The sequence below is a fragment of the Camelus bactrianus genome, chromosome X, assembly GCF_048773025.1.
Source record: "Camelus bactrianus isolate YW-2024 breed Bactrian camel chromosome X, ASM4877302v1, whole genome shotgun sequence".
Taxonomy (NCBI): Eukaryota; Metazoa; Chordata; class Mammalia; order Artiodactyla; family Camelidae; genus Camelus; species Camelus bactrianus.
In genome coordinates this window covers 84,852,819-84,865,860 of record NC_133575.1, presented here as the reverse complement: position 1 = coordinate 84,865,860, position 13,042 = coordinate 84,852,819, and the positions used below count along the sequence as shown (strand labels likewise).

The following is a 13,042-nucleotide window of genomic DNA, read 5'->3' as shown; positions in this document are numbered from 1 at the left end:
TGAGGCCTTGCAGGGTCAACAGTTCTCTCCCATTCAGCCCTAGGCTCATGGACAGGGGGTCCATTCGTGCCTGCAGCTGCCCACTCCGGGACACGGAAGCCCGGGACGGGAAAGTGCATGCGCTCCTCCTCAGCCCGCTGAGGCCCGGCCTTCGCCTTACCGGATCTTGCTGTTGTCCCAGTGAGCGGCTCCCAGCTTTGATGAGAAATTCTGTTATCTTGACTGGAGGGGTGGCGGGGGGAGCACTTCAAACAGGAAGTTCAGCAGGTTATCACTCTCTTTTGCCCTAAATGGTGGCCCCCTACGTGCTGTGATGTGATCACTGATAAAATATTAACAGGCTGTTATCAGGCACAGCAATACAGCAGCTGTAATCTGACCGTGACCACCCCCTCCGCCTCACACAACTCACCTCTTTCCTGACACTTGCGGCTCAAGGATTCCTAGTTAAAACTTACCTACATTTCCTTGCTCTAGGCCTCTTTTTTCGACAAGACAAACAGGAGTGTCTTAGGGCTTGACAAAGGGGGAAGTCACCACACAAGAGCAAATCATCAGATCCTGCTTTCCTCTCATCCCTAAAATCCCATTGCTCCAGAATGCCCCCTCCCCGCACCACTCCACAAGGCGCTTCCCGGGAGGGCTTTGAACAACTTTCTATTTGCAAACACGACCTCGTGGAGAAAACACTGAGGAAATTCACCTGCTTTCAAACAGATATTAGGGAGGATAATGGGATGGGAAATTAGACGCTAAATGAGTATGAGTAGGGTGACAGGCAACCCAGTGTTTCAGTAGTAACTCCTTTTCTCCAGTAACCCTTTCAAAGTCTGTGATATTTAACAAAGTTCTGTGTGGGTTGCTCAGGAGAAAGGCCAGTCACACCACAAGCACAAAGAGAAGATGCTCCTTGCAGCCTCTTGACTTGGACTCATTTCTAGAATTTCCCAGTGGGATGCAAGGGGGTGGATCAGCATCCCCACAGAGGATACCTGATGATATTGTAAAGACCCTGCTCTCTTGGTTCAAAGGCACTGAATGCCTTGATTAAAAAGTAAGTATGCTTTCTGGGAAGAAAAATACATTCAGCCACAGATTAACCATTAACACCAGAATTTGTGCTAGTTTCTCAATTTAGCCCTTAAAGGAGCCAGAATGAGAAGATGAGTCCAGTGAGCTTTTAAAAGAGAACACTAATTCAGAGACACTGGATGCTGGAATTTGGGGGACCAGGGGACTTCTCTGAGTAACACATGTACCCTTCAACTAAATGATTCAACAGCTTCAAAAATGGACATGAGGTAGAAATCAAGGAAAAAGCAGACAAGATGAGAAAGGTGGTGTCATCTTTCCCTTGGCAATTCCAAAGGCACCTCAGGTGGTTAATTTTACTCTTCTGTGTGTAATAATAAACCAATATGTTCTCAAGTGTCACTTTCTCACTCCCCAAGAGACTTGCCCAACTCAGCACTGTCAGAGGGGGTGGTGCAAGGGAGCCAGTGAGAACACTCAAAGGCAGAGGCCAACAAGTCCAAGACCTCCTGGAGTGTAAGAATAGGATCTTGATGGCTGTTTTGGTATCAGGAAAGCTGCCAAGCGACAGCCCTGAGTGAAAAACCCAGTCAAGAGGAAATGAATTTCCACGTTGTTTGGAGGGATATTCGTTACATAAGTGAACGATTTCCTGATCATGAGGGCAGTTAAACATTGTGTGGGATAGTGGAACTTTCTTCCTTGGAAATTCCTATTCGTGTGGGCTGGCTGTAACATTTTCTTGTCAAGAAGAAGACAAGACTGATCATTTTCAACATAGCATGGTACAGAAGGGAGAGCATGGACTTTGGAGTCAAACCTGGGTTTGGTTTGGCTTCTGCACTTTCCAGATGTGTAGTCTTGGGAGAGACTCTTCAATTCTTTACACTTTAGTTTCTGCATCTGTAAAATGGGAATGATGCCTGCCTCTCAGTGTGTAGGTCCTCAACAAATGGTTAACTGTATCCTAAGCATGTTGGTGACCTAGAAAGTAGTGCCAAAGTCACACTAAAATGTGTATCTCTTTGGGAAAAGGAGGCAGATGATAAAGTATATTTTCTACCACAGATTGGAATCTACATTAGCAAGGGGATATTTTTCCCAGGCCAAATCTTCTCAAGATCCTTCCCAGAAGTCTGAATGAATAACTTGAAGATCTTGAATAGGCTTCTGCTCATCAAATTCCATTAGCAGAAGCCAGAGGAAAAGACTTGAGAAGTTGGAGAAGAGAGAGGTAATGATGGCTCTTTGACCTTCATGCACATTTGTGAAAATCTGAGGTGGGACAGAACCATGATCTATCAGGTCCTACTTCTAAGGAAAAGCTTAGTCCAAGGGAACTGCAAACTGGGGATAATTTCCCAAACTCAAAGACAGTTGGGGAGATTTCAACAGCCACTTTCTGAATTCATATCCTACGAAGGCTCTACTGTTAAACAGATTTGGTATAGCCCCCCACTTGCAGGCATTCAAAACCCTTGGTTCATTCTCTTCCTTATGCTCCAAATTGAATAATTCACTATTCTTCAAACCCTCTTGGATGTTCCCTGATTCATCCTCGACCCAGACTTGTGACTTTTCTTATACTATTCCCTACATGTAGAAAACCCTCCCCCCCCAACACACACCTCCTCCTTTCCAATCCTTACAGGTTTCCATAGCCCACCTGGAAGATCACGCCTTTTGGAACACTTTCTTGAGCCTTTGCTTAAAGGCATCTTGCCTGCACCTGAGGATGCAATGCTGTATGGAACGTGCAATATTATCTAGAAGTGTGTTTGGGATCTCTGGTGATTCACGTAAAAACTTTGGGTTTAGGTGTAGAGGCAAGTAATGAAACACATTTCTTCTGCAGATTTTATTTTCCATTAGAAAATGAATGCTATTTATGTCTCACTTAATAAATAAAGCTTTAACATACCCAAGAGTAAGTCAGTTCTTTCCAGTTTTGTAGTTTATTATCTAACCACATTTCTGACTTTTGATTCATAAAGTATGGTTCATGAATTTCCTCTCTGCTTAAGGTAAGTTATGAGTTAGGGATGTACTTGTCACCAAGCACAAGTTATTTGTCTGAGGAGATTACACTTGATTTAGCATGAGCTCACCCCTAGCTTTCCTAAGCATACCCCTTGCTTCAGTCCTAACACAGTACTACAGAAAGAGGTTTTACTTCATAGTACAGAACTCTGAAACGTGTTCTATCTGGAGATTACCCTTAGGAACTGAGAGCCTCCCAATTAAGTCTCTACATTGTTACCCTAGATTATTTGCAATCGCTGGTCTTGGGCAAGCAAATCTTCTTGTCCCCTGCAGCCACAAAGTCTCTGACCTAGTCCTCTTCTAGCTTCCCATTTGTTCATCCAACAAGCATGTACATACAGTTGCCCTTTTGCTACTGTGTGGGACTGGTTCCAGGACCTCATTGGATACCAAAATCCAAGACTGCTCTAGTCCCTTAACAAAATGATGTACGATTTGTATACAACCTATACACATCCTCCCCTATACTTTAAATCATCTCTAGCTACTTATAATACCTGATAAAATGTAAATGTTATGTAAATAGTTGTAAACACAATGTAAATGATATGTAAATAGTGCCCACAGGTAGCAATTTCAAGTTTTGCTTTTTTGTAAATTTCTGGATTTAAAAAAATATATATTTAAAATCTGTGGTTAGTTGAATTAGTGGATGCAGAGCTCAAGAATTTGGCGGTGGGCTAACCCTACTCACTTCCTAATACGTGTGGGGAACTTAAGAGGTATACCTCAGATATATTGCAGGTTTGGTTCCAGACCACTGCAATAAAGTGAACATCTCAATAAAGCAGGTCACACGAATTTTTTTGTTTCCGAGGGCATATAAAAGTTATGTTTACACTATATTGTAGTCTGTTAAGTGTGCACTAGCATTATGTCTAACAAAACAATGCACATGCATACCTTAATTAAAAACACAATTAAAATACTTTATTGCTAAAAAATGCTAACCATCATCTGAGCCTTCAGTGAGTAACATAAAAGATCATTGATCACAGATCATCATAACAAATATAATGATAGTGAAAAAGATTGAAATATCACAAGAATTACCAAAATGTTGACAGAGAGATGACGTGAGCAAATGCTGCTGGAAAAATGGCACCAATTAGACTTGCTCCACACAAGGTTGGCACAAAAACAAAAACAAAAATAAAAATGCAGTACCTGTGAAGCGCAATAAAACAAGGTATGACTGTATTTTCTTGAGGCATGTTCTGTCTATTCTTTGAAAGAGGATAGCTCCTCTTTCTTCTCTGGAAATAAACTATCACTGCTCTTGGAAAAAGTGAGCAGAAGATTTCTCAGAGAGAAATGGCTGCCAGGGAAGGCCTGTCTGAGAAAGCTGACACTTAGACAAAGACCTGAAGGACGAGCAATAGCCCGCTATACCAAGACTGGAGATGTGAGCATTCCAAGTGAGGAAACAGCATGGATAAAGGCTCTACATTAAGTAAGAGCCTGAAATATTTCAGTGGGAAGACCACAGTGAGCAAGGGGAAAAGTGAGGTATGATGAAGAGTTGCAAGAGATAGAGCAGAAGAAGCAGGCAGGGGTCTTGTAGGACTTTGTAAGGAGTATAGATTTTATTCCAAGTGCAATAAGTCACTGCAGGAGTTTAAGCAGGGAGTCATGTGATCTTTTTTTTTTTTTTTTTTAATCACTCTGGTTGTAGTAAGACAATTGTGGGAACAAGAGTGGAAGCAAGGAACCATTTAGGACTTGCAATTATTTGTGGGAGGTGATGATAGTTTGTATTAAGATAGATGTGGTAAAAATGAGTAGAGTCAAGCTATACTTCGAAGACAGAATTGACAGACTTTCTGGCAGGCTGGATGTGTGGGGCTAGAGGAGAGGAGGATCTAGGATGACTTCCAGGTTTACAGCTTAAGCAACTGGGTGGGTGGAGGTGCCATTTTCTGAAATGAGGAAAGTTGGAGGAAGGAACAGTCCCACAGTGTGTATGTATCACTGTTTAATATGATTTATTTGAAATGCCTGTGAGACATGGAAGTGTAAATGTCAAGTAGGTGGTTGAATATTTGAATGTGGAGCTAATAGGGAACACAGAACAAGGAAATTTGTGATAAGAGCCTTATAAGTGACAAAAAACTTGTATGTTCAAAGAAAACGTCATGTTTGGCTAGGTTAATCAGAGGGGTTTCCAAGAAAAAAGGTGGTATTTGAGCCAAAGGAAAGATGATGAAGGAAGACATTCCAGGCAAAGAGAATGAAGTGGCAAAGGTGGAAAAGGAGAAAATCTCAAGACAGGTTCAGAAACTGAAAAGTAGTTCAGTTTGGATGGAACATGCTTTGTGTTTGGAATGCTGGAAGAGTCTGGAGTGCGTGGTTGAAGCCAGATGGGAAGTTGTATTGCACTCAGTGGGCAACTGGGAACACTGGCAAGTCTTTGAGCAGAGGCCTAATCTGGTGAGGTCCTTAAAAGCAATTCAGTGACAGTGAGTAGAGTGGGCTGAATGAGTGAGAATAGGAGACAAGGGAAGCCAGTTAAGAATCTGTTTTAATTAGGGAGGCATGAGGTTGTAAGGACCTAAATGTTGACTGTGGAAACTGAAAGTTAAAGGGCAAATGGGAGAGACACTTGAAAAGAGGATTATGATTATGTTCCCCTAACAGGATAGCCAGGAGGCGCCCACTTTCTTCTTCTCAATGCCTTTTGCCTCCACACTATATCATAAGCTCTAGTAGGGCTGGGTGACTCTCTCCGATCTCTCCTCTGTGGCATTTAACTTTGGGTAAAGGGACCGCATGCTGGTATGGTTTCACTGTAAACAGGGAACAGAGGGGTAGCTCTGGTATTGTAGTGAATGGACGCAACAGGTAACTGTGGCTGGAAGAAGGAGTTTGGGGTTGAGACCACAGAGAGTAAGTACTGGTAAGGATGAATTAATTTTTTACACCTTTCTCATTTTAAAGCTCAATTGCCTGTACTCCTTCCTACTCTGCCCCTACACTGACCACACACACACACATACACACACACACATACACACTCCCCTCTCTCTCAGGCTGAATCTTCAAGGCTCTGAATTTTTCCCTATACCATCCTCCCTTCCAATATTGTCCATGTCAGTGCAAAGTCCTGCCCTTTCACGGCCCCCATCTGAAGAACAAGTATCCCTGAGACAATGGCTGAATGTGCTCCCACCCATCCTTCAATAAATTTATATTTAGACAACCGAGGTCTTCCATATCATGGTCTAAATGCTGGATGTGAGAATCAATCACGTGTCAGGGAAGAGCTGCAGTGACGTGAGAAAAGGGGGCCAGGGACAGCTTTAAGCACTCATGCTAGTGGTAAATCATGGCTCTGGCCTCCCCCTATTCCTTGCAATCCCACTGGGAAAATCGACGATGGGCTTCCTTTCAATATAGTTAAAACACGTTTGGGAGAGTCTTCTGAAGTAACTACGCAGAGGAGAAACAGAATGAATACCCAAAACATTCCTCCAGACGAGCTAACTCTTTTCTGATTGCTTGATCCCACCTCCCTTTTACAGATTCTCCATTACTTCCTATTTTTCACTGTTGGTATATTTTATGTGTTTGTTATTCAGTATCTTTTGAAGAGTACCTTGAACTGTTTGGAGAGTATACACTATGTAAATACATAGTAATAAATAAATATAATAAAGAAATGAATAAACAAAATGTCTACTTTTACAAGAAGGTTTTACCACTTTTGATATGAGAGCCACCTCTCACTCAGCACCAGCCTGAAGAGTAGGTAAGTGTACTCTGAGGGACAACAAACAGATCTCGCTGCTCTAAAATACCTCCCTCACAACCTGAAGTCCCACAGTTTGCTGATACACATTTTAAAAATTTAAGCTTTGAAGATTTCCTTTTCAAGAATTCCTTATTAAAATGCAAATACCACAGAGGGGGGTAGGTAAATGGGTCATGATTTAACCTTAGTTCCCTTTACATTAACCCATCACTCCTACCAAACACATTTTTTACATTCCAGCCTTTTCTGTGCTTTTGTTCATGCTATGCTTCCAGAAGTGATGCTAAATATGACATAAATTACAAATTAAAATTTACCTTATGTTTTCACACAGTCTCTCATGTGATATCTAAATCCAAGCCTACTCATTCTTTTTAAAAACGATTTATTTTTTCCAATGTAAGAAGAATAACAGGTTTATTATAGAAAATTTGAAAAAAGCAGGAAGATAGGGAGAAGAAAAACTATCAACCACAGTCCTACCACGTAAAGAACAACAGTCGTTAACAGTGTTGTCATGCCGCTCTTTAAACCAACCTTAGTTTAGGTCCCATTTCTGATGTGATGCCTTCCTCCCCCAGAACTTCTCTATCATGTTTGTGCCACTTGCTTGTACAAGTCAATTAACTTGGTGTGTATCTTGTGTTTCCAACTAGATTGTGAGATCCTTGAAGGCTGAAACCATGAGTTATGCTTCTTAACTTATCCCCAAACAGTTGGTACATTGGACCCAATATTTGCTGACTGATTTAACCTAAATGAATACAAATCATCAGAAACAATATGAAATAGGCCAAGTATCTGAGTCATGAAAGTTAAAGCTTTCCAGTCACCTGGTTTGGTGACTATTACTCTTCTGTTCCTGGGATTCTTAAAAGCCTATTTAACTAGACTCTTTCTCCACACCAAGACTGAATGAGAAGCAGACTGATTAAGAGCCAGGATTTACTCAAAGATTCTCGATGTAAGGCATAAAGGTGAGAGAGAAAGAAAGAGAGAGAGAGAGGGAGGGAGGGAAGATGGGAGAGAGAGAGAAAAAGAGAGAGAGGTGTGGGAGGGAGGAAGGAAAGGAGAGGGAAGAGAAGGGTAGAAAAGGGGATATAAAGTATCTGGTGCTCAATCCAGTATGTGATTTGCCTCCAGCACCGTATACAGGATCCCATCCACTTGTTCTGAGTCAAACCCGATCTCACGAAGCTCCAAGTGAGGGAGGACAGAAGTAAGGAGATAGCTGACGTGGGTACGCAGCCGCGTAAGCTTTGCCAAAGCCCTGTATGATGGAGTGAGGGACAGGAGAAGAGATGACATGAAGTCGTTAGCCAACAGAACAAAATGAAGCTCCTTCAACATGGGCCTACATCTCTCAACAATTACATTTCCATTAGCTAGAAAGAAAGAAGGAAGCACAATGCCACCAAGCACAGGGAGACTGGCTGCAGCTCTCTAAGAAGTGATTCCTCAATCCTTGGTGGCCTAGGATTTAATTAAGGCTTCTTCCCTTATCTGCGACCAGTAACGAGGGGTCCTAAGGGATGCTTCCCATTAGCACTCTCAGGCTGATAACTAAACCCTAGTAATTAACCTTTCTAGGTCATCTCCCTCTGGGGTCCGGTAGGAGACCTGAGCCTTCTGCAGCACTTCCAGGTGTGTCTCCGTCTCTTTCAGTTTCTCTTTTAGTTCCTGCTTTTCCTCTTTGGTTCTTTCCAGCTCAGCTTTCAGAATCTGGAATTCAGCTTGGCGATAGCCCATGTGTTTCTTGCTCCAATACAAGCCTTCCGTCTCCTGGGCGCTATAAGTCACCAATTCATGTTGGACTTTCTTGAATTCAGAATGCCAGTGATTCCTCTCCTGTTCCAGCTCCTCCACCTGCAGTCCAAGAAACAGAAATTCAATGACCCCACATACTACTGAAAGCTAAAGAGAGTGCCCCCAAATTTCCCGACTATTCACCCTGGAATTCCTCTACAGATATTCTTCTCCCTATGGGCCTTTTCATCCCAAAATATGGGAAGGAAGAACATTAGGGTTCACTTAGTCTGAGACATACCACAGAATCACTCAATGGCTTATTTTGTTTAAGGCCTCAGAACATGAGTTCATCGGAATTCCAACTCTCTAGTCCCTCAGTTACAATGACCTTGTATTCCTGGTGGTAAGGTGTTGCCCCTAACCTTTTGCTGGAACATATTCCTTTCTGCCAAAACACGTTCCAACTTTTCTGTGGTTCTCTTCAGTTCTTCTAGCTCTCTTTGGTTCTTCATCTTTGGTGTATTACGACCTCCGCTCTCCTCGTAGCCTCTTCCTTTCTCCACAACGGCTGCAGCAGGGGTGGCAGCAGAGGCCACGGAAGAATAAGGCACCGGGTTCCAGGATTCAACTGCTTTTCTCCTCTCAGCAAGCTCCTCTCTGTTAAAAGGGATCAGCTGAATGGGAGCTCCTGAATCTCTAACACCTTTTGCAACACCGACAACAGCTACAAAAGGTCCCTTGTTTACTTCTTCCTTGTTTATGTGTGTGCTGCCCCTGTTAGATTCTTCTGCTACCAATCTTGGCATCTGATCTTCTAATTCTTCAGAGACAAGGGCCCCCTGCTGTTGGTCTTGGGCCCCTGAATACAGAACTGAAACCTCCCTACTCTGACCGGTGTTCTTGATTGCTTCGGGGTATTCCGGCGAAAGGTACGGTGGTGTGCTTCTCTCAGAACTGGATTTCTCGTGGCTGTTCTCCCCTTCTGGGTAGGCAACTGCTGCCTCTACCCTCCTGTAAGGGCCAGGCATGGAATAATCCAGAGGAGGTGTTGTCATATCGTTCTGGAGCCTTCTTCGTTTCTCCACAGGTTCCTCACCTAGGATCCATTTGTACTTACTGCAAGAAGAGGAAATTCAATTTTAAGCTGTCACAATACAAGCGAAGTATCTTCCTTATCCTATGGAACCCCGTCCTCAAATTTCCCATGTTAAAACTGACTCTAGCTGTTATTCACAGGGCATTTCAGGTTAGGACTACATCTTTACTCTCAAACCACAACCCGTTCACTCATGCAATTTGCTGACATAGCAACAGGCCTTAACGGAGAGATGAAATCAAAAGGCGTGAAGACACGGTATCTGGATAAAACAGGACCAGGCTGACCTTGCTAAGATTTCTGAAAATAGGATGGAAACTAGACTGACTTAAAAGTTTCCAAAAGACAAGTAGAGGGAGGAAAAACAAACAAACAAAAAAACCACATGCAAAATCCCCTAACACAAGAATGGAAAAAAAGGTCATAAAAAGCCTATTGGAATATGTAGAGGAGACTGAGCCAGCTCGTTAACTTTAAAGTGTCACAAAAACCTTCCAGGATCAAAGACTTAACGCACATTTTTATATTCCAACGGAACACTACACAATGCCTTTGCCAGCCAACTGGATTGGGGCTACTGCCCATTATCCACTTGTAAAAGTTAATTAAAACACAAGGCTCTAGTCAGAAACAAAGAAACTGAATTGGCCAATTCAAGTCATTTCTCATTTTTCACAAAAGAATTCCCCTCTGTTGGGGTAAACAGGCACTCCCTCAGTTCTTCAGGAAAGGCCAGGATAGTGACCTCAAATCACCTTCCATTTCTGGCTGCTATATACACTAACGGTTGAAGGAACACACACACACACACACACACACACACACACACACAAACAACAAAAAAAAACGATGCCAGTGAAATCCATAGGCAATTATATATATCATGCAGCAGGATGGGACCCCCATTTTTATCCTTATAACTATTCTGCTCTCTCTCCAGAAAACCAGGAAATTTCAAGGTAAAAATTAACTTTCAAATTTTCAATGAGAAAGAACCAGGCATGTTATTGGCCACCGTATCTCAAGGATGCCCACATTTCTCTGCAATTTCTGAGAGTATCTGTTAAGACATCATAAACCTTAGCTTCTTATAACGCCTTAATGTTCTCCAAAACTAGTGTTCACCCTGAAATAAAATTGGTCTGCTATCTTAATAGATCTTGTAGTGTCAGCCTTAGGGGGAAAGCAAAAGGACTTAGGGGCTATGTAAGAACAAATGTATCCATCTTTAAACATGCATAAGGGCCACTGTAGATGGTCCATTTAGCTGTGGAACTGAGGCAAATAGTAAAACAGTTTGCTGGTATGAAGGAATAGTATATGCTACTAAATAGAAACAACAAAGTTTTATGAAAAGCCATTAAGGTCACATTATCTGCCTTCTCTTCAATTTCCCACCGCTAAGGGAAGAATTAAGGTCCTTAATTCTCTTCTCTCCGTACATTTTTTTTCCTTTCGTAATGTCATACAACCTTTTGGCTCGAACTTCTGGGAAGTAACCCCCAAGTCATTCCCCCAGCCCTGATCTCCAGCACTGAATTTCCAACTGCCTATCACATATTTCTTTCTGGAGGTCCCACTGGCATCTCACTCAGTATGTATAAAACTGAGCTTTCACTTTTACCTTCAAATATGCTCCTTCTCCTATGTTTCCTATTTGTGTTCGATACCACCAAACTCTCAGTAATTTTATATAGTTTTACATTATCAATACTCAAAAGTTCAAGCTCTCATGACTTCTCCTGGACTATTGCAATGGCTACCTCCAGTATCCCCTTGTCACACCTCCAGCTCACCCACTGCCAAGTTAATCTTCCTATGGCATTGCTCTGATTATGTCACCTCCCTACTTGAAATCTTTAGGTATTGTTCCCCACAACATAAAAGCTTTAATGTCTTAGCTTGGTATTTGAGCTTTTCCATTCCAAAACATAGGAAACAGTTGTTGAACACTTACTCTGTGCCAGACAGTGTGAAAAGTCTTAATGTGTATGGTCTGACCCAAATCTCCCAGTTAAACCTGAGGTAGGTGGTATTCTTAACTTCACTTTTAAAAGGATGCTCAGGCCTAGAGAAGTTAAATAACTAGTGAAAATCATGTAGCTAGTAAGTGGCAGAGCTGGGATATAATTTGGCCCTAGCTTTTTCTCTCACTATTTCCCTTCAAAAACACCAGCCAAACAGAATACCCCATGATTTCCCATGCTGCTTCTTTTGATTGGAATGCACTTCTCCTCAACACTGCATGTCTAAGTCCAGTTCAAATGCAACCTCTGAATTCCTATAGCAATTTAGTAATCTCTATATAACATATATTACTTTCTACTGTGTGTGTGTATTGTAGGTTCGCCACTTAAGTATAAGCTCCTTGACAGAAGGGAGCTTAACTGTGCTACTTGGGGATGAGGGAACAAAATTTTGTACATAAGAGGTGATCAAAAATGAATTATTATGTTTTTGTTTGTTTTGGTTTTTTTTTTTGCAGCCCACAATAAGTTTATTGTGTCTTCAAGACACTACAGTGTAGAGTCCTCTCCCAGAGAAGGGTCTTTCAGAGACAAGGAACCATTATCCAGACGAGTTGCTCATTTGTTATTTTCATAGGCAGCTGGATTCTTCCTTTTGGATCTCTCAAACTCTTAGAACTATTATGTCAATGAAAGGCAATGAGTGGATTTTACTTATTGGTTCTATAAATACTTCTGGTTCTTCCCTTTAGGAATCAATTTATTCCAGATCTGTATTCATTTAGTAAAGATTAATTTAGGGTTTACATATTAGTAATTCTTTTCCAGCTACATAATCTCTTCTCATTTTCTTTTTCCTTTTTGTCATATTCCTCCATTGGCTGTCTGCAGAGAAGCCAGCTGATATTTTGACAGGGATTCATTTATTATTTTGGAGTGTATTATTTAATTTCCACATATTTGTGAATTTCCCAAATTTCCTTCTGTTGTTGATTTCTAATTTAACTCCACTGTGGTTGAAGAACATCCTTTGTATGAGGTCAATCCTTTTAAATTTCTTAAGGCTTGTTTTATGGCATAATATATGGCCTGCCCTGGAAAATATTCCATGTGCACTTGAGAAGAAAATGTGTTATGCTGTTTGGGGGCAAAATGCTCTACATATCTGTCAGGTCCAGTTGGTTTATAGAATTCTTCAACTCTTCTATTTCGTTGTTGATCTTGTACCCATTATTGAAAGTGGTAAAGTGAAGTCTCCGACTATTATTATTAAATTGTCTATTTCTCCCTTCAATTCTGTCTGCTTTTGGTTCATTCATTTTGGGGCCTCTGTTGTTAGGTCCATATATGGGTATAATTTTTATATTTTCCTGATGGACTTTATCAATATGAAATATTCCTCTT

At 41.6% G+C, this 13,042-nt stretch overlaps 1 protein-coding gene across 4 annotated transcripts in view; it reads right to left on the bottom strand.

The window, feature by feature from the left end:
• Window positions 1–7,194: 7,194 nt before the first annotated feature.
• MORC4 (MORC family CW-type zinc finger 4) overlaps window positions 7,195–13,042 on the bottom strand; it is a 50,149-nt gene continuing 44,301 nt past the window's right edge. For 3 of the 4 annotated variants that reach the window (XM_074359905.1, XM_074359906.1, XM_074359908.1), the window contains 3 exons: window positions 8,998–9,691; window positions 8,409–8,692; window positions 7,195–8,096 (listed from right to left, as the gene is read on the bottom strand). In XM_074359905.1, coding sequence (XP_074216006.1) covers window positions 7,943–8,096; window positions 8,409–8,692; window positions 8,998–9,691 — 1,132 coding nt within the window. In that variant the 3' untranslated portion in view covers window positions 7,195–7,942. The remainder of the gene's footprint in view (window positions 8,097–8,408; window positions 8,693–8,997; window positions 9,692–13,042) is intronic. The other variant, XM_074359907.1, reaches the window with a different exon arrangement.